This window comes from Clarias gariepinus, chromosome 27 (assembly GCF_024256425.1).
Source record: "Clarias gariepinus isolate MV-2021 ecotype Netherlands chromosome 27, CGAR_prim_01v2, whole genome shotgun sequence".
NCBI lineage: Eukaryota > Metazoa > Chordata > Actinopteri > Siluriformes > Clariidae > Clarias > Clarias gariepinus.
The window spans coordinates 3,492,018-3,519,917 of NC_071126.1; the positions used below are offsets into that span (position 1 = coordinate 3,492,018).

Here is a 27,900-nt window from a genome sequence, read left to right on the forward strand (position 1 = left end):
GGCTCGATTACCGTCTCTGTGTGCATGGAGTTTGCATGTTCTCCCCGTGCTCGGTGGGTTTCCTCCCAAATTCCAAAGACATGTAGGTTAGGTTAATTGCATTCCCAAATTGCCTGTAGTGTGTGAATGAGTGTGTGAGTGTTTGTATGTCTGTTTGCCCTGTGATGGATTGGCACCCTGTCCAGGGTGTATCCTGCCTCGTGCCCTAAGCCTCCTGGGATAGGCTTCAGTACCCCCGCGACCCTGAATACAGGATAAAGCGGTAATGATGATGTAAATGAGAGTGAGTGTACACACTTGAGGCTTTTCTCTGTTTCAGAAAGAAAGCATTTCTATTAACACATTTTCACAAAGATTGAAAGTAAAGGCTGTAGCAGGACTGTTCAAGATTTGCACATACATTACGTGGGTGGGTTAAATCAAGCACCTGCCACCCTGCCGAAAAAAAAAAAAAAATTCCCAAAAGTGTTTGACTGATGCTAATTCCGGTTAGTAACTTGGTGAACCAGTGTAGCAGTGTGAAGATATATTTGATGATGGAAAATTAAAAAGCACTAATGTAAGTCACTCTGGATAAGAGCTAAGAGTGTCAAATTTCTGAATGTAAATGTTGATGTGACATAGCATTTATTTATTTATTTTTGTCTAGAGCGCGAAACATAAAAAAAAAATTGTCAGTAAACTTTTTTATTTTGTTGGGGGAAAAATGCTGTATTATATGAACATACTGAAATAGTTATGTACTTCAAGTTCACCTTATTAAACAAACTGTAGAGTGAGTTTTTATTAAAAAATGTTTTATCTCAGAAATGTATATCATATGGTATCTTAGATATAAAAAACACCACTAGGTTTTTTTTTCTTTGTCAGGAAGTATAGAAAACATATCAGAGCAATCAGAGATCTATTGTCGTTTTCCAGTAAATCAAATCATTTCGACACTTTCACTTAAGTACCATTTTCAAGTGTCTTTTGGTGTGACCATTTTTACAACAACAACAAAAAAAGAAAAGATATGCATTTTTTCAAATAATTACTTTACCCTTAAACCCGAAGTGGCACAAATACATGCCTGCAACACAGGATATGTCAATAATGATTTAAAAAAAAAAAAAAGTGCTTATATGGAAGCCTTTCCGGTGTTTTTTAACTAAAAGGCTTCAGACATTAAACTGCATTTGGGTTTTCAGATATGTCAGGTAAAACAAAAGTTATCATTACTTTTGCAAAGGGTACATTTTACCACTATCATAGTTTGATAACATTGCAAATTTGTAAAACCTTTTTTTTTTTTTGGTAATGGAAACAAGAACAACCATAAAAACATGTGTTCAGTATCTGAACACATGTTTTTATGTATCTACAGTACAGTATGCTACTTTTTGCCCCATTTAAAAAAAAAATTGCTTTTGTTTAGTTGGTTAAAATGAAATAAAATTCAGTTCATCATTGACTGTTGACTATTTTATGTTTAAAAAAGGATATGTCTTTGGACACTCTATACTGCTCTACCCTGAGCCCTATATATGTTTAATAAAAAAAAAAACTGCAAAGCAAATAATGGCTGAAATGCTCTGAGTTTTAAGGGCTACATGTTAGAACACAAGACCTAATTTTGTGCTAAGTGCTTGAAACCTCATATGGTTATGACACATTTTGTGTGCCCGTCTCTCCATATGATTCATTTGTCACCCCATATGATTTGTCAGACCTATATTAAAAAGAATTTCTACAGGCAGAATGATAATTTAATTATTATTTAGACTTATCATTTTTATTGGATTTTATTACCAATAGAAATGTTTAATTTACACTATTCTAAGCTAAAAAAGGTCATGTCACATCAACGACCCATAATGACTCATGTGCATATAGAACTGCGTCATTTGATGTCAAATCCACATATGTCAAATGAAGAATTTGCAATTATAATTGCTATAAATGGTGTTTTTTGAGCACATACTTCTCTTGAATTGATACATAAATAAGGATCAAATGTCAGGATCCCATTATAATACGTAAGCAGTATAGAGCAGATGAGTAAACACATGGTTTATTATGAAGGAAACGTCCCTGGCAAGATGATTAATGCAGGTAGACCATGCATAGTTTCATTTCTGCCCTTACAGGTATGGGAAACCTTGTCCCTGAGTGTGTGCGTCACTACAGCTGCATGTCCTATTAATGCACCGCTACTGACAAAGACTTCATTTCCCCGAAGTTTTGCACACTAAGCGGTTCCCACTGCTATAGAAAAAAAAAAGAAGAATGGTTTTGGGGTCGGCGTGGGACGCCTTACAAGTGAACAGACTAGTGAAGCAAATGTGTGCCTTACAAAAAGCATCACTCGTCTCTCTCCCTCTGAGTCAGCATATCTCTGCTTACTGATAATTCAGTAAGATGCAAATGTGGTTAAAACAGTTTTTGTGGTGGGGTCATTATGTAATCTCTCCATATATTAAGCTTAAGTTTCTCAGTGTGAAACTGCTGAAATGAAGTTAAAAACACCCACTTAGGAAGAGTCATGTTAATGATATGTTCCAGGAGAGCCGTTATGCCAGTTACTATGACTGAAGTGTCATACAGTTGATTCCCAGTCTGAAATTTTAAAATGAAAAGACAAATTGCGCTCAAATGCTTAAATACTTTTATAGAGATAACACGAGAAAAGTGATTTATTAGAAATCTATCTATAACTGATACAAAGAATATCATCTTTGGAAAACACAAAAAGTAAAAAGCAAACAAATATTTTTTTTTTACAAAAGTCCATATGAACAACCCAGTCAGGTCACAGAAATGCTTACAACTTTAAGTTTCTTCATCTGAGGAAGATGAGTAGCAGTCCAGTCCCAAAACATCCTTTAAAGTACCCTCATTTTTTTCAGCACAGGGCAAAGTCCCCTTTTCCTCCGGTGGCTCTAGGACTTGTGCCACAGCTGAGCTGTGCAGGTTGGGCAGGCTGTTACGCAGGACGTGTGCCAGGACGTGCGTTTCATTCTGCTGCCCTGAGGAAGCCCCACGAGATGCAGCTAATGCTATTGCCAACCTGGAGTGGTCAAAAGAGAGTGGAAGATCCTGGTCTGGAAGATCAGAAGGGTGTGTGGGACCTGCTTGTGATGAGTTACATATATCCTGCTTATTTATTGTTGCAGCACTTTCTTCAAAACTGGGTTGAGCACCAGAATCAGGAGCGTGGAGTCTCTTGGCTGTAACAATATAAGAGAACATTATGTTATGTTAAAAAATTCTAAGTCGCTTAAGTTGTACAAGCTGATTGTAAATGTACAGTAGCATTTTTAGAACACTGTAGTGCAAATATAAGGGCTGTTCAAGTCAAACTGGGATTCGTGGTGAAATTTCTCATAAATGAAGACTCTTGGACACAATATTAGATTTGAACGGTGCAAATGTTTTTAAAGAAGGCCGTACGTCGTTTTTTGCGTTTTTTTTTACAATGCAACTTCATACTGCCCACCAAACCACTTCACATTACAGGAACTGAGCTGGAAATTATTGTGCCATACCCATGTTACCATAAGCCCAGTTACTGCGACATGGGTATGTGGCAATGTTGCATGGGGATGTGACATCCCCATGTACAGTCCTGTCCTTGCTCCAAGCCATTTCCACTTATTTGGGGCATTAGAGGAGTTCCTGGGAGGCCAGCGTTTCAGATGTCGGATCATGGCTCTGGAGTACTGAGAAAACTAGATTTTTACCTTTATGGTATCCAAGCACTAGTGGAATGCTGGGATAAGTGCATTGGTGTAGCAGGGGATTATATAGAGAAACTAGAGATGTACATTTCCTGAAGAAAATGTGAGTGGTGCTCGCCGAGGCAAACTCCTGTCAGTGGGGGATGGGCGTGGGGGAGGGGCACGCATACTCCTCTGGGACAGACACAGAGAACGGCAAACAGGAATTAAGCTTTCAAACAAATGCTTCCCGACGGAATACCATTGGTTCGATCGGAAAAATCCTTTCACCGTGAGTGGCAGGAACTTCCAGACTACGACATATTGAATTCTCATGTCTGTAGAGTGTATTATACTGACGTAGTGACAGTGTAAAGACACCCTCCGATTTTAAATTTGAGCCGGAAATTTAGAGCAGTTTTAGAATGGGCGTCTATGGGGGAACGAGAGGGATGAGGCCGCGCTCCGATGGCATTTGTAAGAAAACCGTGAATCTAATTTCAATGAGGAAGACACTGGATTAAAGAAGACAATGATAGCTACGTTTTGATGTAAAATTCAAAACGTAGCTAAATTATACATGTAGGGCAAAAGGTTTGGGCAGCAAAGAAGGAGAAACACCTTTTTTTCAAATTATTCTCCACACTCTGTTTTTTATGGCAGTTGACAGTGGCACGAACATTTCATGAAAAATCAAATTTTTCATAAAACTTAAACTGCTCTTGTGAAACAACAGTAAATGATAACAAGACATGGACCTAACCCATAAAAAGTTGTGTGACCCATTTAAAGTATGAATGATGTTTTACAGTACGACAAACTCTGGCCGAGCGGTAGGCCTTCAAAGTGGCCTGGGTTGTGACCCATTTTCGGGCCATTTCCCATTGAAATGAATAGGGGAAAATGGGATCGTTTTTTGGGAATTCTGGGAAAACCGTGCAACGAATCCCTACCAAAACTATTCCCGAATATTCTGCATGATTTGACACCTCACTCATGGGTCTACGATGAACAGTGCGAGACTAGTTATTTACCAAAATCCCCATTATAAGTCAATGGGGCAAATTTGGGCACCTCTATTGCCGTCAAAGTTGGTCTCAATGTTAAGTCAATGGGACTTTTTGGGGCCCACCCATTAGAAAAGTCATAGCACCCCATTCCCGAATAGGCCGCACAATTTGACACCGGGATTTGGGATTATATAGAGAAATAAAGAGTTTTATTCTTATAACTGTATTCTGTGCAATCAAAAGTCCCGGTTTGACCTGAACGCACGTTGTACATAAAATATGCATCAGGATAAACAGATCATATTGACTAACCAATGCTATGATCGCCTTTAGAGTCTGGTCTCCTCTTGGTGTACGCTCTAGGTGACCAAGGCTGGTGTTTACAGCTGGGGTCTAAAAGGTGCAGTTTGTTAAGATAAGCTTTATACTCTTTTTCCAGTTGATCAATTCGCTGCTGGAACTCTGCTATCTTCCTCTCTGGATAGTGGGACAATTGGGACTGCTATAGGTACAAGGACAAAAAAAAAAAACATTTCATAATATTAAAAAAATAATAATAATAATAATTTTACATTTTTAACATTAGCATCTTTTCCGTTTCACTGTAATATTGTATTACTCAATGTGAACAATCACTCTGGTGGATTCTTAGGTACTTGCTCTTTAGGCTTAGCTAATATAACACTGTTCCATAGTGCAGTATGACTACTTTTACATGGAAAAGTATTACTACATTAAGTATAATACATGATGGGTTATTTAGCATGGCTTCACCAACATTTCCAATAACATTATGTCTTACAGTGTCACAGCATGTCTTAAATATTGAACCAATTTTGAACTGTTTATAGTTACATTATAATGCGGTGGAACATCAGCACAACAAGTTGGTTTCTGTTATTGCATACATTATAGCAGCTATTATGACATCAAAATCATGTTTTTCTCCAGAAGTTAATAACACACAAACCACACACTGAGAAAATATGATTCATATGTTAACATATTTAAATTACGGGCTGAATTTCCACTCGAGTGAAACATGTTAGATGAATATGTAAGTCCTGGTCCAGGGAAAAGCTATATATTACAAAAATGTCTGTAATTAGGCACAAATAAAACAAACCCTTTTACAAAATAAAGGAAATATAAATTCTTAAGTCTAGATCATCATAATCGACTGGTGTTGGCAGCTGTTTCTCTGAGGACTTGACCGTTCGCTAGTTCAGGACTAGACATTTATACAAGTCTACCTGAGTTTTCAATAACTAACTGGACTTCATATTAACATCAATTAACATAAACTGTTATGCTGAACTGCCTGCCAACTAACACACTGTATGAATGCAGATCAATTCCTGCTCTCTGTTTTACCCAAATGAGGATGGGTTCCCTGTTGAGTCTGGTTCCTCTCAAGGTTTCTTCCTAGTACCATCTCAGGGAGTTTTTCCTTGCCACTGTCGCCCTCGGCTTGCTCACCAGGGACTATCTGACCATTTTGATTCATACACATTCAAATTCCATACAAACTTAAATAATTCTTTTAATTAGATAAAGCTGCTTTGGGACAATGGCAATTGTTAAAAGCGCTATACAAATAAAATTGAGTTGAATTGAATCATTCTCTGCTGTTTGACTTTTTCTGTATTTACTGGATGCAAGTGGATGTTTAAGTCATCCCTGTGCCCCTGACACAACTTGGCTCTGAATAGCATTCCTGGTGGTGATCCTTAGTATTAGTAGTTTTTTCGAATGCTTCTGTGAAGGGGTTGCCGGGTGTATCCTAGTTTAACTTAGCAAAGGTTTTATACTGGATGCTGTTCCCTAAACTATCCCTGGCTTGGGATTGGCACTAAGGATGCCCTGCATCCAGTTGATGTGTGTGGGATCTGCACTAAAAATGCCTTGTGGTCAGTTGATGTGTGTGGGATTTGCACTAAAAATGAACTGTGTCCAGTGGCTGGATGTGGGGATGGATGGTGTGTTATTGTGTTATTGATCTAACTCATTGGTTTCCAAACTTTGTATTGCAACCCTTGGGTGTATCACAGGAAATATTATTTCTGTTGAATTTGTTATAATTCATGTCTTTAGTACACCTTTCAGTTATGAGGAGCTAGCACTAGCAACCGCTACCACTGTAACGGTTCTACAGTTAGAGTGAGAGTTAGAGCAAACCTATAAATGCATTTATTTGGTTTCTATTTGATTTTTTAATAACATGAAGAAGTGGTTAATCATATGTATCTCTGAAATAGCGGCACGGGGGCTTAGTGGTTAGCACTGTGGCTTCGCACCTCCAGGGTAGGGGTTCGATTCATGCTTCATGGTCTGTGTAGAGTTTGCATGTTTGCCCCATGCTTAATGGGGTACACTCCAGTTTCCTCCCATAGTCCAAAGACAAGCAGATTAGGCTAACTGGTGTTCCCAAATTGTCCATACTGTGTGAATGGGCAGGTGAATTTTGACCAAAGGACCTATTAAGGTCGTACAATGGAAAGAAATACGATGGGAATCACATTGGCATCCACAGCCCCTAGTTTTGACCACTGGATGGATGGATGATTCTCAGAAATGGCAGGTTTCAAGGTGTGTTAAAGGCAATAAAAATGACCAATGATGCAAATATTTATATTTTTTTATGATTTATAAATAATGCCTATGGTTTATTACATTTTAAAAGTGGATCGCATGGTCGGCTGTCACAACCCCTTGACAGAAGCAGCGGGGATGCACTTTTTAAATGTCCCTTCCTGACACAACCCTCCTGTTTTATCCAGGCTCGGGACCGGCACTGCAGTGCCTGAGGTTTGGGCATTGGGTGGGAATCGAACCTGGGTTTTCCAAATACCTGGATGTCTACGTAAGTCACAAATATCTTGTTGTTTCACTAATTTCAGGGTGTGTTTTTCTCTTTAACTCTACTTCTTCACAACTTTTTCGGGGAAAAAAAAAACAAGTGCGTCCATATCAAAGCAAAAAAAGAGTGTGGGAGAACACTGAATTCCCTGACTCGACTCAGGGTAACGTCGAAGGTAAACCTTCCTCCGCGCATGCGCATAGCTTCCGATTAACTTAGACGTAACGCGCATGTAAAGCAAACCTGCCTTCCAGTTTAGGAAACAAAATTAAAATAAAAACATCATTCTGAAAGTGCAGTCGGAATGAATGTCCTCGGGTTGGCGAAGTGATTTGCATGCAGGCAGTGGTGTGTACTCCTACAAACAGACAGATTTGTGTGCACCTCCTACACTACAAACAGCTGTTCATATGATGATGATGATGATAATGTTGTGTGTACCTGCAGGTAATATTCAATTTCCTTCTTGATGCTTGGTATCCATTTCTTCACGGCTGCAACAGAATTTAATGTCGCCTAGAACAACAGCAGCAGTGAGGTTAATGTGCAAGATGGAATATAACTAATCACAGGCGGAATTATAGGAGAAATAACTCACAAGCTTTGGTCTCGACTCGTGCACATCTTTAATCCGACCTTCTAGATATATAAATAAAAATAATAGATGCATGTTAAAACAAACCTAGATCACGTGCTCCTCGTATGAGCAGAAGCAAAGAGAAACAATTGAACTCTTCCGACTGTTAAAATTAAGGCAGGTTTTTACCCTTTCTTTCTTTTTGAAGCCATAATCGATTTAGTTTTCCAAATTGTTTTTCTTCATTTCTAGCCATCCCAGGCTGAAAAAACTAAACAAAACAAAACAGGAAATCACGTGACACACGCCCCCGATCGTGACGTCAGGCGCTGCAAAGCTGGAGACAGTGTGACCTCATCATCCTGAAGAAACCGTGAGCTCTTTAACGGTATCAGGATTTCTTTTTTTTTTTTTTTGCTAATATTTTTCTTTATCATTCTTCTTCCGCTTTCTTTTCTTCTTCTTGTTCTTCCTCGCATGCGGATGGTTGCATTAGCGCCCCCTGTGTGTCAGTGACTCACCGCCCGCTGAGTATCAAAGGGAAAAAAAAAGAATAATAATACAAGTACCTCAGGTGCAAATGTGCCTATGGCTTCTTGAATAATAATAATAACAACAATAACAATAATATAAATGATAAAAATTCGAGACCTGCAAGAAACCAAATTAGTTCTCGTTTCTTTCTATTCTAGCTTTGCATTCAAGGAAGTAAAGAAAAATAAATCATCTTCAAAAAGACAGGTGTTGGTTGTAAGCACTTAAAGTTGTGGCTAAAGATATGCCCCCTTAAACTTTAAAAAAAAAAAAAAAATTATTATTTAACCAGCAAATTATTAATACTAACTACATTAAACAGTGGTTTAGCGATTAGCACTGTGGCCTCTTGCCTCCAGGGTCGAGGGTTCGATTTCTGCCTCAGGTCTGTGTGTGTGGAGTTTGCAGTCCAGATTCGCCCCACCTCAGGAGACTCGAGGCAGTAGGTGGGGTATACCCATGTCATACACATTTACTCACTCTTTCACTCACTCTTTGAAACACCATTTGGACTGTGGGAGGAAACCGGAGAACTGGGGGGGAAAACCCACAAGCACAGGAAGAAAATGGATAATCCACCCGCAGACCTGCTGATTGATGACTAGATATTTAGTGGTGGAAAAGGATAACAGTGTATTAATGGTATAATGCACTGTCGCTAAATTGCAGTACAAAAGCACTTAATCTGATCATACAGTACATTTTATTATGTGCTTACGGCCACATCACTGTGCACACTCCCTGGGACATCACGTCCTGTGACTGTGACCTGGTGCTCAATCTGTGAGTTTACAGCATGCTCCACGTTTTTTATCTTTAGAGAAGTATAATGGCTTCACTAGAAATTAATATTGCTAATAATATTAAATTGATTGATTTAATAATAATAAATTATCCTGGGATAGGCTCCATGCGATCATGTATAGGATATGCAGTATAGAAGATGAATGAATAAATAAATAAATAAATAATTAAATGATTAAACACAGTGCAGGTGTTTGAGGTGTGTTTGATTACACACCTTTTCGAAGCAGTAACTTTTCTGTCATAGTATCATGGCCTGTTTGTGGGTTCAGCCTAAGACACCGAACAGCACAAGCTTTTGTGTAGTGAGCCGTGTGTACAGGTTTTGGGTTAGCTCTTTATTTCTTTTATTTCTATGTTTATCAAACCCGCTCTAGGTCAGTTTCCAAGCTACAACAAAACCAAGAGCGAAATGCCTTCAGTGTTGCCTGGGAGCAAAGCATTTGTGCTTTAAGCTTGGAACTAGGTACGGAGCTTGGAGAAATAATCAGGCTTACTATATATTGAGCAAAAGTACATCAGCCCATTTTTCACTTAACCAAGTATATTTTTCTAAGCAGAGTTTTGGTCTTTAGGGTTTTTTGGTTATCACCACTGTCAAGAAGCTCAGACCGATCAGGATGAGCCAGTCGTCAACATCACAGTTGTTAAAAAGAAATAAATACGATGGTAATCACCATTTGCCTCCACGGTCCCTAGTTGACTAAAGTAGACTACAGAGTTTCCACAGCGGCTCAGTCAGATTGAAATCGGGGGAATTTGGAACTTTGGCCGAGTCAACTACTTGAACTCTTTGCCATGTTCCTCAAACCATTTCTAAATTTTGGGGAAGGTTTGCTTGACGTGTCCACAGGCCTCGATTCACGTACTGGCTGGCTCTAATGCGCTTGTTGACCGCGAGAAAAGAGACAAACACACACAGCCACACAGATGTTGTCTGAACAGCATGATAAAGTATTTATATAATATAAGTTTTGAGCCAAACACTTAGTAGCTACTTAACATAGAAAGCCACAGAGAATTTACATAAATGGAAAATTTTACACTACTAACATGATCCTGTGTTGACTGTGCTGATGAAAACATGATACTGTCCAGGGTATCAAAGTGAACTCAACAAACAGAGAGAGTGAGTGTTGGAACTACCTGCCATAGTTTTATAAGGAAACATAAAATTTTTTACAGCAAATCACTTCATCCATTTAAGTTCAGTTTGTACAGACTGGGTGCACAGACGCCTGTGGCAGATTTCCTTTCTCACCAGGGGGTAGTCTGCTCCAGCCCTGGATCTCTGTCTGGCCTGATGGGGATATGGGGCACCCGTGGCTCGTTATCAAGTCTTTTTTTTTTTTTTTACTTTTTTGGCAGAAGAGGCAGCCGAGCTGAGTAGCTCAGAAATGAGTGTGTGTGTGTGTGTGTGTAGTCACTGTCTTGCTGAAGTAAAAACAAACAGCTATGAGACTGAGAGATGTCATTCACTGACAGCTTGACCGCCTGCTTCTAGTTGTTTAAGCTTGCTATTACTTTTAAAGACCAACATTCACAGCCTGCATTTCCCTCATACACTCCAATAGCAATAGCATCGCTACAAACTTAGTATTTGAATGTCAAGTACAGAACAGTTGCTATACCTGAAAATTGTATAAAAGAAAAAGTCTGGGGTTCGAGCCCCAGAACTACCAAGCTGCCACTTTGAGCAGGGCCCTTAATCCTATTAGGAGTGTTGTATCCTGGGTGACCTTACTCTAGCTTCCTGGGATGTGCAAAAAAATAATAATTGTGTTGTAACGTACATGTAACAAATAATTGACCCTTATATATTAACAATGTTTTATTGTGTTCCATTTCTTTCTTCCTAGGGACACACAAAACATAAGGCCTAAAAGAGACTCCAGAACTCATCAAAAGCTTCAAATACACCTGATACAATTACCAGTTATGCAGAAATGAAGAAAGATCTTTACCCTTGCTCAGACAGTTGGAAGAGTCTGGAGCAAACTTACCAGAGTAAACTCCAAACCTACCAGCACCTTTATACAGGAGATAAGCCATATTGCCAAATTGGAAAATGCTTAAAGTGCTGGTGTTGCATAATGAGATGCAAAATATGCAAGATATAAGTTTTCAGCAAACCTATTCATTATTAGCTCAGTTTTTGACCCACCTTTGTTACAGTTTTTTTTTTTATAATTGTTATGCACTTTAAATGCACTTACTGAAACCTGGAACTCCATGCACCATATCCGCAATGTGTAAAGAACTCTGCTCTCCCAAGTGCTCTACAAAATCATCAGTGCCTTCACACTGAACAAAAGACATGTCAATGTTCGCGATGTGGAAGTTCTACTCTTCAAACCCATCAGCACAATTTACAACGGAGAATAGCCTTTTCACTCACTGGTTAGAATGTGGGTAGAGCTTTAATCAAATAAGTACTCTAGGAAAAATAATACACCAGCACATTTACACCTGAAAGAAGCCATAAAACTGTTTACACTGTCCAAAGCTTTTTGCTTGACCAAGTACATTCAGAACAAACCAGTGCATTCATACAGGAGAGAAGCCATATAATTGGTTAGATCAAATCATCTCCAGTTAAATTATTTGTAGTTTTTTGGAATGAATTGCTATGGTTTTCCCTCTCCCTGCCATGACACCTTTCCCACACTGCAGCTGCCTGGATGCTCAGTTGTACAGAATGTGTTTGTGCAATTATTTATGTTTCCATGTGTCTTGTCCCCTTCTTTGTCCAGTCAATGCTTTTCACCTGGTTGTGTTGTTATTCACGTGTCAGTATCTAGTTCATCTGCTTTGTTCTCTGTGAGAGGTGTGTGTTTACATATAGTTTTAAATGGAAGTTTTTTACTTTTCTATCAGCTCAGGAGAACCTCAATAACCTGCATTTCAAATTTCTGAAATGCACAGCTACAGCTTAGAAGGTCACACTTGGTGCTTTCTTTAAAGAGGATACCAAGACAACTTCAAAACCAGTGTTTTTTACCCAGGACAATGCCCTCTACTTTTTATTTTTTTTATGAAGTACATTAGGTAGGGTACTGTAACAGCTAAGAATTTTTCAGACAAATGGTAACAAATGCTGACAAATACAGGGTGTGTTAAAATTACATTGTGGCATGTCATGGCAAGTTGATTAATAAAGCAAAATTGTAATTGGAAAATGCTTAAAGTGCTGGTGTTGCATAATGAGATGCAAAATATGCAAGATATAAGTTTTCAGCAAACCTATTCATTAATAGCTGAGTTTTTGACCCACCTTTGTTACAGTTTTTTATTTTATTTTATAATTGTTATGCACTTTAAATGCACTCAGTGAAACCTGGACCTCCATGCACCATATCCCTAAAATGTAACTACAAAATCTCTGCATTTAGGTTTCTATTCCAGATCACACTTTTTCGCGAAATAATTTACACAAGTCTCTATTTTAGCCTCAACATGCCTTTGGAAAACATGATATTAATTACCAAATTGGTAATGCCCAATCCTCACAGGTAGAAACACTATTTGATTAATTGTTCACTTGGTCATGAAGGTCAGTGGTGAAGCAAGAGCTAGAGGTCAAAGACAGGTCAAGCTGTTAAGATGTGGCTCGGATCAGAATGGACACATTGCTACAAATGAGAACATGGTTTACTGTGTTCTCAATCGTGGATTGATTATCATGGAGGTTGAGCCAAAGTTCAGCCCACGCTGAGATGCAGCATGGTTACATCTTTTACCACTCAAAAATGTTGACACACCTTCTAATTCCATGGACTTTCTTAATTTTTATTTCTTTTTACATGGTAAACTAATGCTGATAGCATCCAAAATATAAAATAATCTTAACTGAATATCAACAGAAGTTGATATTGAGATGTGTCTGCTGTTTATGCTCTGTAAAGCCTTTATAACTGCTCTAATCTGAGATGCTGTTAATTAGTCATTTGTGAGGCCTGTAACTCTAAATAAACTAAATAAACCTCTGTATCAGTGATAAGTTTAGGTCTTGCTTTCCCGGGATGGTCTTCATGAGAGCAAGTTTCCTTATAGTGCTTTATGGGTTTTGCCAATACTTTTGCCAATATTCTTGCAAGAACTGTTCCAGAACAGCTGACCTTTGTGTCATTGCGGTTTTATAAACTCCAGTATTGTTGTAGAATGTAAAAAAAATAAAAAAATAAATCCAAACTTCCGAATAAGTCCAAACCTTTGACTGGTACTTTATGTATAATTTAGTATACGCCATTCCGACATTTTAAGTAGGCTCATGTTACTTAGCACTTTGTGGCCAATGCTGCAATAATCTCATTTCAGATTGGAAAAAATTGCTTACTGTACCAAAACAGCTCATACTGTACCTTCTACTCTACTGCAGACCTGAGAGACGAACAGGTAATGTTGGTAGACAATGGTTTAACAAGTGAACATTATTGTGAGCATCATGATTATTAGTCTATGACTTTTACTTAATTTTACTTTTGAGAATTTTTACTTTACATTTACTGGTATAATTCCAGAATGACAAAAATGCAGACATCAAAGGGGCTTGTCTCCACTGGACCATGTGTAACATCTCAACCAAATCTAATGAAACATATTTACAAGGTGATATTTGAATATGAGAGGGTTAAAGAATAACACTATGAATATGTCCAAGGAAGTAGTATACTGTGAATTTACTTTTATTTCATCACGGTGTGGACACTTTACAGTATTATAATCCAGTGTACTGTGCTTTAGCATAAATTTTTTTTCATTGTCTGTTTCAGAGAGTCTTGGACATGTCTGACGCTGCATTTCAGCTTGTTAATATTGTTCTTGCTTTAAGTTAGAGGACAGGGACAGAGACATTTTAGACTTTATGAACAGAATATGGGCCGATATGAAGTAGATCTCCAACATATTAAAATCTATAAGCCATTTGCTTTGAGCTGTAAAGAATGTGTCATTTTGGCGTCACCTAGTGACCAGGTATTAATGTAGCATTTATTTGGATGAAAAATAATAATTATATTTTTCATTTTTATTACATGTAGCTCATTATATTAGAGTGCATTGCCTTGTGTTAGTTCTGTAAACGTGCAGTGTCATAAAACAGATTTCAACCTAGAGAAAAGCTCCCATGATTTTCTTCATATATACTGTACATTCTGACATGGGCTTTTTTTATTTAATAAGAAACATCTTTCTCTTGAGCAGCATAACAATGCCCTGGTGGTTTGAAGAATCCTTAGCTTCTGCCACCTGCAGGGGTGTTTTCCTCACATTGTTAGTAGCCTGGAGGTTTACCTTCTCCCCATGAGTCCAGTTCAGCAGTCTTTGCACCGTGCCCAGATGCCCTGATCGACAAGCCCAGTGCAACGGTGTGTCTTTATTATTGTCAGCGGCATTGATCTTGGCATGTGTTTCCAGCAGCAGTTCAACCACGAGCTCTTGCCCGTGTTCTGCAGCCAAATGTAGAGGTGTCCTCCTCCAAACGTTCCTCTCATCCACTTTTTTACTCCTACCTGAGGTGAGAAGAGCAGCTGCCACATGTACGTGCCCATTCCTGGCAGCATAGTGCAGAGCTGTACAGCCATCCATATCTTTTGCTGCAATTTTTGCCTTTGCAGTAAGCAGGGTTGAGACGATCTGAGCGTGTCCTGCCGTTGCCGCCAGGTGTAATGGAGTCTTTTTGTCTTTCTCAACAGCATTGGCATTGGATCCATCAAAAAGAAGCAGCTTTACAATGCCTACGTCACCTTGAGCAGCTGCCCAGTGTAACGCCGTCCTAGCCTGTCTGTCCTGTGCATGGAGGTCTGCCTTTCTTTCTAGCAACTGGGCCACAGCCTCTTTGTGTCCACTCTGGCATGCAAGATGTAGGGCAGTGAATCCATCCTGAGTCGCTGCATTAATTTGAACACCTTTGTTGAGCAACAGGGCCATCAGAGCAGGTTGGTTGTGTAAGGCACTAAGATGAAGAGGTGTCTGCTCCTTGTGGCCAATTATGTTGGGGTCCATGCCCATATCTAGTAATATCTGGAAGAAAATTTGGGAAATTGTTTAAAGGAATAAAAGCGGTGCTTGAATAATTGCCTAATTTTTTGTTCCCTGTTATTTTTATTTACATGAATGCGATCAGTGTTTATGATCACTATTATCAGTAATAATACCAAAATTATGAACTTACCTCTGTTATTGGCATACTGCCACTCTGGATGGCCAGGTGAAGAGCAGACATCTGATTAGGCAGCCTTGTATCCAGCTGGGCTTTATTTGAGACCAACACTTTAAACACCTCCAAATTGCTCAGCTCGATGGCTAGGAGCAGCGGTGTGTAACCCAGGTCATTGCAAACATTAACATCAACTCCATTCTCGACAAGAGCAGTCACAACTCCATCCAAGTTCCTCTGTACTGCTTTGAACAGAATAGATTTGACTTCGTTTTGAGACATTGCTGTCTTATGGTTCCTCAGAATCAGAGACAGCACAGTCTTTCTGTTTAGCTCGAATGCAGCATCGATAATCTCACAATCTACCTGAGCTCCAGCTTGAAGGAGCACAGCAGCTGTTTTTTCATTTCCTCGGCTAATGGCATAAAACAGTGCTGTCTTCCTCTGGGAATCTCGCGTGTCTACTGAGGAACCATTTCTCAGTAAGATTTCTGCCAGCACAGAGTCATCGTCTACTGCCGCCATGTGAAGGAATGTTGTCTGGTTCTTAAAGCTTCTTCTTTCCTCCAGGAGAAGTGCTCTGACTGCATCATCATGCCCATTTTGTGCCGCTAGGTGCTGGGGGGTTTTAGACGCTTGGTCTGTGGCATAGATATCAGCTCCAGCCCTTACAAGAGCCACTACAGCTGCCATGTGCCCGTTCTCTGATGCCTTGTGGAGAGCAGTGCGACCTAAGTGATCCCTCAAATCCAGTTTCGCTCCTCGATGAAGCAAAAAGTTTATAATTGACACCTGGCCGTGTTCTGCAGCGAGGTGTAGGATGGTACCAAAGGATGCATTTGTGTCATTGATATTTATGCTTCTTATAAGTTCCTGAAATAGAAACAGATTACCAGAGGACACCGCTTTGAAAATTGTATTTAATGATTCTTCAGGTCTTACAAAGCTCTTTTTTAACTCATCTGATGCAGAAGGAGACTCTGTCTTTTTTGATTTATGCTCATCTTCTGTCTTCAGTAGGTTCTCAGAGGGGTCCTGAATCTTTTTAACTGGCCATTGTCTATCCTTTTCTATCAGATATCCGATCAACTGCCTTCGTGTATCCTTAATGTTTTCATCCAGCTGGCTCACATAGGTTTTTATATTCTGGTAGAGCTCAGGTTGAGCACTCTTCAGGCAGGGGTAGAAGAAGATGCGACATGCTCGTTCCCCTCGTGACACCAGGAGGTTAAGCATTTTGGAGTTCTTTTCCTCTTGTGCTGTAATTCTTGACACAAGAACTCTGTTCTCAGGTAGGAGGACTCCATTAGAGACTAGAAGTTCCAGTAAGTCTTCGGTGTTGTCGATGCCACCTACCAGCTCTTTCCTTCTACTCCGGATTACTTCAATAGCATATGGATTTGTAAACTTGGTCGACCCCATGCCATTCATCTAAAACACCTGTGAGAACAGTATTTAGAGCACTAATAACGTGTCCTATGCCCAAAATGCATCAAGAGCTCTGAAAACAGGTGTGCCTAAAACGACTTCAGTTATTACCAAGCATTTAAACATCTCTTAGCAACCACATATCAGCAAAATGCAGTAAATGTCTACTTCACCGAGGTATGTTGTTTTCATCGTAATGCTAGATGTAGTTATTTGGAACATCTGTTGTATTTAAACATGTGATGCATTTCTGGCATGCCCCCCATGCCCTAAAAAAGGTTTTCAGACATGTTTAATTCTGCATTTTGTTTAAGGTTTCTACTTCTATGCAATCTGATATATGACGACTGTAACCATAACAATCATTCGTTGTGTTTGTGTTAATCTATTACTAAGATTAGCACTGCCCTCAAGAAGTGCACTTTAGTAAATTAATTTTACTTAAACACACTTTAGTATGTGCAAATCTTCAAATAAGTTTGTTGTTTGGCCTGAATCGTTAAAGGAGTGTCACACTAATTTATTGTTATTCATTATTGCATACCACTTACCCTGTACAGTGTTGCTGGGGGTGTGGAGCCTATCAGAGGAGACTTTGAACACGAAGCAGGGTACAGCCTGGACAGGGTGCCAATCCAGGGCACGCACACACAAAATGGGCAATTTGTGAATTCCAATTAGTCTAATCTGCATGTATTTGAACTGTGGAAGGAAATCAGAGTACCTGGAAGAAAAAACCACCAAGCACGGGGAGAACATGCAAACTCCACGCACACACTCCTGACCCGAGGCAGGAATCGAACCTCAATCCTGAAGGTACTGTACAAGGCTACCATTCTACTTGGCTGCCATGGAGACTACTATTAATATTATTATTATTTTTTATGATGATGATGATAATGATGGTTATTATTATTATTGTTGTTATTACTTTTTTTTTAATTATTCTTAGGATATATAACTTTCTGCCATTAAGAAAGGAGTCTGAAATAAAAATCAGGAAAGACAATAACCACCACAGCATGGTGTGTCCAATCTCTCTCATTATCTCTCTCTTCCTCCACACACACACACACACATAGATAGTGATTGTAATTCTTTCAAAGTTTATGTTTCTGGGAACATTAGGAAGACCATCAGGGAGCTCAGTCTAAGGAGTTCCACTTCCCGGAACAGACACGCCCACTGTCTGCTTAGATGACGTTGGTCTTCCGACCATAATCTCGCCTAATATGGGCATGTGGGAAAGGTTTTCCGGTATGATGTCACCCTTTACCAAACGTGGACTGTGGAAAAGGAGGGCATAAATATTGTATACAATTATATTATAAATATTGCACAAAACATGGCCTCTGTTGAAGATTACATCAGAAGCTCACACTTCTTTTGTCAGTTTGTAATATAACATAAATAAATGCAATAGTATAAAAGATTAATAAAATATTATAAAATATGATTTTAAAGGTACCTTCTGCTTTTAACCATGAAATTAATCAGAAATTAATATTATACATTAATTGCTGGACACATATTATTTTTATCCTCTAATATAATCATTTTTCCTGCTATACATATATGAACCACAGGGATGTGTGTGTGTGTGTGTGTGTGTGTGTGTGCGCGCGCGCGCGGGTATTCTAATGTAGGTAAAAATGGCAGGTGTAACGTAGGGATGGGCAAACCGTTCTTAATGACTATCTGTGGTGGTTTGGCTCCCTCTAGCGGTAGAAAAAAGTTATTGACGAAAAACAAGCTGATGCGAAATCTAAATAAGGCTTGATTTATGACTAATCTACATTTTATAGTGGACCTTATAAAGCGTGCTTACTATTTGTTTAACAGTAACTAAATAAAACAATCGGCAATGCTATCAGATTGTAAACGTAATTTGAATGTTTAATTGAATACATTTGTTATTGTAGTTTAACTAAATGTAGTCAATGTTTATGTCCAAACCATGAAACCCTAGCACTCTTTATGGTTAAGTGAAGACTAAAATACTAATGCAAAGAACCATATTTTACCTTGTTGATAGTTAAAGTCACTGATTAACAAATAAAATCACTCAGTGAGGGATGTAAGTGTTCCATGTATGTATGTAACTTGCTGAGTTCTGTTTTTTTTTTACTGAGCATGCCAGTTAATTACCTAGTTGAGTAATTAATTAGGTAAATGAAACTTCAATTTAATTAATCGTGAGACCCTCGAGTATTATTCATTCTTTTGTTACATTGTGAAATCTTAACTAAATATACGATTAAAAAAAGAAGTCTTAAGGGCTGTAATCACACTGAATAAGCTTAAGGTGTTTATGTGTGTAAAAAACAAACAAACACGTATTGATGTGTTAGGGAGATAAAAAGCAGCTTTAATCGCTTTTAATCATCCAGTCTCTCAGGCTGGGTATAAAGTGCTTCTTGTACTAGTTGCTCTGAAAACACGAGTAAACATCTTGTTTATGTTGGCGCGAGCACGCACATTTCCATAGAGACAAGAGACAAGAGACATTGTTTTCGTTCGTCATACTTTTATTACAGTTCATAAATATTGATTAGTTTCTGATGATGCCAGAAAACAAACATAAAAAAAATTATGTAGTACTTTAATTACAAATGGTAAACTTAAGTACTCCTCTTTGTCTTTATTTACACATAACAATGAGTGAAACCTCATTAAAAAAAACTTTTTAGAAAAAGAAACTGCTAAAGCTCGACTAACTCAATGTCAATTTGATTCAGTTTAAGAGCAGTAAAGGTACATTGCAACTTAGAAGTCAGGCAGCTTTTGTCAAAAAGTTTTCAGACTTTATGTGGACGCAACTTCCTGCTTTTGGCGCGCCAGTACAGGCGACAACGTTCCTATCACAGTTCTCTTTTTCTCTTCTAATACTGAGTGCTCCTGTAAAGCTTAGGTCCATGCGCAACTTGGTCAAAAGTGAGCAAGGTTGAGTCTCTTTTTGTCGTCATTAGGAAAAAAAGAAGAAACAACATGTAACAGTGCGAGGCTCTCATGCTGTCCTGTGGTGCCCGGTATGTCACCAGTGGACGCAGTCGGAGTTTTCAACTCCAATCCGGACATCCTTTTACGCGCCAAAGCGCAAAAGGCGCTATCACACAGTTCCCGGTCCTGGTGGACTATTGCCAGAAGAGATGCTTTTACCGGCCTGTCACCTCTGGTTAGCGTGTCCTTTCAGTCTGTTACGCGACAACACCATGTGTCCTCTCTCGCCCTTTTCAGAATGTCTGCAGCTGCTGCGTCAACATGAGCTGACAGCCGCTGTTGACGTGGTTCATGACTTTCTGCTTGAGCTGGGCGACCTGTTCGCGCAGCATGTTGGCGGTGGATGCCAGCTCCGAGTTCTGCGACTTGAGCGTCTTGACCTTGTCCTCCAGGCGGGAGATTCTCTCCAGCTTCCTCTTGCGGCACTTGGAAGCGGCGATGCGGTTGCGCATGCGTTTGCGCTCGGCCTTGATGCGCTCCTGGCTCTCCATGTCGATGGGCGAGAGCGGCGGCGTCTCCCCGGGCATCTCGGGCACCGTTTGCGGCTCCTCTTTCAGCGCCTGCAGTCGCGGGTGCTGTACGGCCAGGGTGTGCTGCTGCTGCTGCTGCGGTGGTGGTGGCGGCATAGATGTGGTCGTGTAGCTGCTCATGGCCGGATTGGCGCTGGTGAAGCTCGGTGCCGTGGTGATAGCCGGGTTAAACGTGCTCAGGTCAGCGTACACCGGAGGTTCCGAACGCACAGTCGAGTACACAGCTCCGCCCGCCATCGACGACACGGGTGCCATGGAGTTGTTGATTGTAGTTTGAGGGGTCGTGGTGACGCTGCTGGGCGGCATGTGCTGGTGATGGAGCTCGGCCAGCGCTCGCACGAAGCCCTCGGCGAAGCCCTCTTGCTCGTCCGTGACATTTTTCGGGCACAGGAACTGTGTGGGCGTGGGAGTCGTGGTGATCAAACCGTTGCTGGACTGAATGATAAGGCGCTCGAGCTCTGGAGAGGCCAGCTTGAGCAGGCCGACGTCCGGCGACGTGAGAATTTCATTGGCTTTGGGCCGCAGGTGCGGCTTGAGCGCGCTGCTCGGGTCCGAGAGGTTCAGCGTCATGCTGTGCTTCAGCGCTTTGGCGTTGTATCCAAACGCAGCGCCGTCGTGCTGAGAGAACCCGCCGCTCAGAGAGTCGTCGTAGAAAGTAGTTTCCATCTTAGTAGACATAGAAAGAGAAACCAAAACTTTTTTTTTTTGGCCCAAGCAAGTCGTTTCACTTACACTCCCGATTTACCTTAGTCCTCTGTCAGTTTATTACTGATTTAATACAAAGAGTGACAGGGAGCCTACCAACAGCAGGCGGGTTCAAACTTCAAGTCCCTTTTTGGTTACACTCCTTGTCCCGAAGCAAACTTTTCCGAGGAATAAAAAGTTATTGAAACAAGCAAAACAACTCAAAAATAAGATAAAACGAATATATCTTGATCTGTTATGATCTTTGTAAGTGTTGGCAGTCTAAAAGAACACGGCTCTAAACTTTTGATTTTGATTTCAGCCCTGCTCTTCTCCCGGCTGTTTCTCCTCTAGCGAAGTCTGTATACTCTGAGCTGCTCCGGCGTGGAGGCCAACCTTATCTGCTACCACTGCCACACTAAAAATAGGCCTCCCAATGATGTCATGCCCGAAGTCTCTTATTGGCTGGAGGCGATTCGTGGGGCGTTCCAGTGTGTTCAGATAAGGCGCGTTGCCTAGACTACCACCAGAAGATTCTTCTCCGCGCAAAGCCTTATGGGATGAGGTAATGCAGCAAGTCGATGACCGGTGCATTATGGGATTACGTATTGTTTTTGAATATCTAGTTACGAGCTGTGGCGGGATACAAAGTCTCCGAGATTGTTAGAGAGCGATGGTATTGGGTCGATGTCTTACTTTTATTACTTATTAGATACAAAGTTTTAACAGTGCTTTGATTTGTTTCTGTTAGAATGTATATTTTTTGTCGGGAATATCCGACACACTTATTGAACATAAATTGTAATCTGGCATGACTTTACTAGGACTGTATGGAGTAGTCTGATCTAAGAATTTAAGTCTGCCAGAAACGTACTGGATCATTATTTTATGTATTTAAAAATGTTTGATGTCATTTGGCGCTTGAAGAAATTCTAGAACAGGAACTCCTAGATGCGCAAACAGAGACAGTTCTGAGAACAGCTCTAGAAGCGCAGAACTCGTTCAGTTGAAAAGCCCCGGGCTCTAGAACTGGTCTCAGAACAGTTTGCTTGTGCGCGTCCTTAAAGTCCAGTTTAGGATTTCTCCAATAGGATGCGCCCACTGTGAGACTTCTTGACGCTCGTTCCCCTGTTTGGCCAATGGGAATGGGAGAGGAGGCGGGACCTCCAGCGCACTGACAGCATGTCAGAAGACACGTCGGCTTCAGGGAGCGTCTCAGAATTCTCTCTCTATTCCAATAACACAAATATACAAAACGAAACTTTAAATCGTGTTAACGTCCGAGCGAATACAACACATGGCGTATTAGGATTTGGTTTAAATCTATGGATGGTACATCCAGGAAACCACGAATGGTGTTTCTAGACATGCTTTTTTGTATCTGTATGAAGACTTTGGGCATTCACCCTCACGCAACTTAAACTTGTTTGCGCTCTCTGGCATGTTTCAGTCTGTTGCGCCAGTCAGTCCACTGGACAAACACACCACGTAACCATGACGCTGAAGTGGGCCAGCCCACACGTGGTGGTGTCGAACTATGATCTTAAATCAAGTTTTAGCTTACGTGTAATCAAAAATCTGTTAGTATCATAAAATCGGGTTTGTTTGTAATGAATGAATAAACGTTTGTCAAGGTTTTTGTATTTTAAATAAAGGCTTTAAATAAAAATTGTCACGCTATTAATAAACATATCAATAAGAATTTGTTCAATATCAGTGGTTAATGACCCCTATTATTAAACATATTCTTCTTAATATATATCAGCAATAACACCATGACCACCTGCCTAATATTGGGTAGGTCCCCATTTTGCCACTAACAATTCAATTCAATTCAATTTTATTTGTATAGCGCTTTTAGCAATTTAATTGCCGCAAAGCAGCTTTACACAGTCAAAAGAATTATTTAAGTTTGTATGAAATGTGAATTTGTATGAATCAAAATGGTCAGTTTGTCCCTGGTGAGCAAGCCGAGGGCGACAGTGGCAAGGAAAAACTCCCTGAGATGGTAATAGGAAGAAACCTTGAGAGGAACCAGACTCAACAGGGAACCCATCCTACAAATTTGGGTGAAACAGAAAGCAGTAAATGATCTGCATTTATACAGTGTGTAGGGTGGGAGGCAGTTCAGCTATAATAGCAGTGATGCACTGTGTGTTCTGACACCAGCATTAACCCTTTCATCATTCTGATCTACACTAATGCATCTCTTGGTCCAGACTACACGGGTCAGCCCCTCCTCAGTGAGCCATGACCCTGTCGCCAGCTCCCTGGTTTTCCTTCCTTGAATTACAGTTCTGAGCATTGCAGACCAGAAAAATCCCACGAGAGCTGCAGTTTTAAAGTTCTCCCGACCACTACAGACCAGGAACCTTCTCACAGTAGATACATTTTCAATATTTTGTTACACTTGTGGTTGGACATGGGTGGGATATATTAGGCAGCAAGTGAACCTTTTTTTCCCCCTGAAGTTGATGTGATGGAAACAGAAAAAATGGGCAAGCATGAGGTTTTGAGTGACTTTAACAAGGGCAGCTACAGTGTAGTGGCAATGTAGGTCCTGATAGCACCGCATTTTACTCTGTGCTTGCATTGGTGTGTCCAAGTGGGTGATGTATATTGAGCAATGGAGTTCTTCCCTTGCTTGCCTTGCACTCCCTATGTTTCCAAAATGCCCACAGTGTGTGTGTATGCATGTTTGTGCCCTGCCATAAACTGGCACTACATATAGGGTGTACCCCACCTTGTGTCCCAAGTCCCCTGGGATAGGCTTAAGGCTTCCCAGGACCTTCTACTGGATAAACTGGATAGAGAAATAGTGAGAGAAACCCGTAGGAAATAGAGGGACATATCAGTGTTTGTATGTTTTTTCATACTTGCTGTTCAGTTAGGAAGACATGTGCATATTGTCACAGGTTATGCTTTATGTTACATGTTTGTGCCTAAAAACTCTCCTTATGCATATGGAAAATGTATTTATTTATATGTTTGTGTATATACTCTAAACTTTTATAAGATTGAATTATGAATGTCAGGGATTATGCTGTGTATTTGTTTTGACTTGTGGCAAGCCATTAACTTAGAGGGATTCATTTAATTGCAGGGTTCTGATCACTAGTGGTCATGTGTAAAAATGACTTTTTGACTCTTGTCACAAGTGCATCATGTGTAAAGAAAATCACTATATTGTAAAATCAGCACATTTGTGAATAGATTCAGTCATATCGGATTAAATTATATTAATCTAGATCTAATTATCTAGATTAAACTCAAGAAATGGGAGCAAATATTTTTCTGTAACAGGCTGCAAAATGCCTTAAGATACAATTAAAAAATGTGTTGTTTATATAACAACCGCAGCAGCAACCTCATTTCCCCTCTCGTTGGTTCCAACCACTCGTCAATCAGCATCACCAGTACACTAATCACCAACATGATCACCTGTCATCATCTGCACCTGTTTCTCACTGGTTCATCCCTTAACTTAGGTGCTTTTTATGCTTGAATGATTCATAAAGTCACTGTGTGGCTTCACAAACAAAATCATTCAATTGGTCAGGTACAAGAACAGGACTAAAAATGAGAGACAAAATGTCCTTCAGGAAGCCTGGAGAAATATACAAGAAAGTCATGGTTCTTTGGAAAAAAAAATATGATGAAATTAATAGGGGCTCAAGACTTTTGCACAGTACTGTGCATTTAAAAATCTTAAATGTGTTAGATAAAAAAAACGAGCCATAAATGAATCTGTGATGCAGACAATTATTATGCCTGTATATGGGTGGTGACTTTAAAATTAGGTCGGTGTAGGTGTGAATTTATATATGCGTGCATGTGTGTGTGCGTCCACATCTTATGTCTGCGTTCTCAACATCATCTCACCATCATGTTAATGCAGGTGAATCGATGAAAGAAAAAATAAAATGTGATTTTGTTTTCTCTGTAGCCCTAATTTTTCTGCTTCCATTTCAGACATGTCCCTCTAATAGGGCACTGGTGGCTCAGTGGCAGGATCTCAGTGCATGCCATGCAGTAAGGCCTGGGCATGGTTCCCAGTCTGTGCCCATACCCCACCACTTGATTCAGAGCACCCTTAGTGCCAGACCCAAGCGGACAAATGGAAGGGGTGATCTCAGGAAGGGCATCCAGAGTAAAAACTGTGCTAAGTTGAATATGAAGGTATGTCTTTAATATCATTCACATAGCATGTATGTTGAGTTTAACCATACAGTTGGTAAGTCTCAGTTTAGCAGAACATTAAGGAACTATAATATGTAGCCACCTTGGCCGTTCTGTCTACCTTTTTTGTCTGCCTTAATCCCTTATAAAAGCCTAGCTCTGCATTAGAGTCTCTATCGGTGTCATTGTAGGTCATTGCCCTTTATCCTGTTATAAGAAATCACCTAGATTGTAATGGAGGAAAGGTCAAAGATCACCAAGCAATCCTGTCAAATGTATGTTCATTGTCTGGGCGTGGCGGCTATCTTAACGGCCATCTCCAGACTTGCTGAGGAGTAAATCAGAACACTGGCGCTGTAGCTGGACAGAGAGACAGAACGAGAGAGACAGAACGAGAGAAAAGGTTTAAATGGTGGCTAAGATGTCCTATATTCTAGTTGTCATCTTAGCTGTCTGTTTATAAAAATCGTTAATGTACCAACCAGAGAATATGCTCAAAGAATATGTATGTAGGTGTTATTTTCATTAAATAAGTTTAAATGGTGTGAGTTTAAAACCTCTGCTTTTTAGGAGGGCAGTAACCTTAAGCCGAAAGCACTGACGCTCATTAAGAACAACTTAAGCACAGCTGGCTTTAGAAAAATTTTTGAAAAGAAGTCGAAATTTCTTTTACAATAAATCAATCCAAGTCTATTTGATGCTGTTCTGAAGCTTGCAGTCCATCTCCGCATGCCTGAGGTCAGCGTGCGGTTTAGAGAGTCTGTTTAAAAAGTGTAATTTATAGCCCTGAGGTCAGACATATGGTGGCCAGAGGTTGGAAAGCCAGTTGTGGATGTTTCCGAGAAGGTATTTGTTGTAGTTGTACTTTATCAGGGGCTGAGAAAACACAGACAGAGAGAAAATACAGACAATATTGAACCGTCCAACACTTTTAGTGCCCACCGCTAATCTGGCAGCCGCAAGAGCTGAGATTTCTTATTTCAGTCTAAAATGTTAAAGCGCTCGCAGCACTGTTAGTTCAAACACGCAAGCGAGAATGGCATTTCATTTACGGCATGTTGTTGTTTTGTGGATTTGTGACCAGCGTAGTGAAATCTTTAGAAAAAAAAAAAAAAAGATTTTATGGAGCTGCGTCTGTCATTATTATCCAGATTTCAACACTGTCATTTCGTTTTAGTGCCTTTACTGAGAGAGTAATGAATATTTACATACTAGGAAATGTGTTCATACAGATGAGGTATGTGGTTTTATATGAACGGTTATGTCAGCTCAATTGGTTAAGTCTCAGAGTAAATTAGTGTTAACTTAGTTCCTTTTTTTCCCCTTCTTCTCCTGATTTTTCCACCAGTCCCTCAGCAGCTTAGCAAAGCCAACATAAACGGGGGTGTGACCCATGCCATTGTGTTAGTGCTGAACATGGTCTCTTCAAGTAAAGAGAGGGATTGCATTCACTTGCTCAGATACACACACACACACACACACACACACACACGCGCACGCATGCACACGTAGTCTCTGTACGTCTGTCCTTACTACAAGTACAGGCAGGAAATCCGTTGCCTTGAAAACAAGTTTTTAGTGGGGCTCCATTGTGTTGTGTTCTTTCCAGAAGAGCTAAAAGCACATGTGAGAGGGGTCAACTTCCTGAGCTCTCTCGCTGTCGACACACATACAGTAATAAAACCACCCTCTGTTTACCCAACACAGACATTCACACCCTTATATACGTTACATTACATACATACATGCAGCCATTCTGCACCCAACTGGAATCTCTCTCATGTAGTGTACACGCTCATATTATAAATGTCCACATTTTTCATTTGAATTTACACAATTCCATGGAACTACTTGCATTTTCCTCTACGTTGCTGCTGCTCTAGTAGTGTATAAGAATGAAAGCAGTGTGTGTGTGTGTGTGTGTGTGTGTGTATGCTGGGAGAGATTGGGACTTTCTGTAGTTCTGCCTAGTATCCTTTTGGCTTGGTATCAACGAGATCACTAATTCCACAGAGGTTTTCCCCTCCAAGAACTGCTGTTGTTTCAGCTGTTGAGGAAGAAGGAGAAGACAAAAAAAAAAAATTCTGTCCCTCAATGAGCTGTTTGCTCAGCCAGATGTGTCCTCGTTGACAATATGCATATTTTTTCCTTTATAGTCCGTATCTCTATCTCACGCATAATACCAGGAAGGTTGTAATGAAATTGCTGGATATTTGGGGGGTGTGTTTAGCAAACCAGTGGCACCTGTTTCAAGCTAAATCAATCATCGTGTTTTTTTTTTTAATTTAAAGTAAAAAAAAAAAAAAATGACTCATGTAAAAGGAAGAAATCTAACATGTTGGACTCTAGCATGTCCGTGTTCCCTGCAGGTCTGTAGTTAAAGGCTTCATAAACGACAGGTGTTCTCCATATGTAGTGTGAAGTTTCACCAGGCAGGAC

The 27,900-nt window shown here is 40.1% G+C and overlaps 3 protein-coding genes across 3 annotated transcripts; all 3 read right to left on the bottom strand.

Moving 5' to 3' along the window:
* Positions 1-2,772: 2,772 nt before the first annotated feature.
* Positions 2,773-8,588, bottom strand: si:dkey-86e18.1 (uncharacterized protein LOC557342 homolog). Its single transcript, XM_053488536.1, has 5 exons — positions 8,335-8,588; positions 8,167-8,207; positions 8,010-8,084; positions 5,021-5,210; positions 2,773-3,209 (listed from the first exon to the last, which is right to left on the bottom strand). The coding sequence occupies exons 1-5, from the start codon at positions 8,399-8,401 to the stop codon at positions 2,812-2,814; spliced, it is 771 nt and encodes a 256-aa protein (XP_053344511.1). The 5' UTR covers positions 8,402-8,588; the 3' UTR covers positions 2,773-2,811.
* A 6,064-nt stretch (positions 8,589-14,652) lies between these two features.
* On the bottom strand, positions 14,653-17,063 carry caiap (CARD- and ANK-containing Inflammasome Adaptor Protein). The gene is made up of 2 exons (XM_053488495.1): positions 15,656-17,063; positions 14,653-15,504 (listed from the first exon to the last, which is right to left on the bottom strand). Exons 1-2 carry the CDS (start codon positions 17,060-17,062, stop codon positions 14,653-14,655), a joined length of 2,259 nt encoding a protein of 752 aa, XP_053344470.1. The 5' UTR covers position 17,063.
* A 2,500-nt stretch (positions 17,064-19,563) lies between these two features.
* jun (Jun proto-oncogene, AP-1 transcription factor subunit) lies at positions 19,564-21,677 on the bottom strand. Its single transcript, XM_053489432.1, has one exon. It carries the CDS (start codon positions 21,274-21,276, stop codon positions 20,302-20,304), a length of 975 nt encoding a protein of 324 aa, XP_053345407.1. The 5' UTR covers positions 21,277-21,677; the 3' UTR covers positions 19,564-20,301.
* Positions 21,678-27,900: the final 6,223 nt, after the last annotated feature.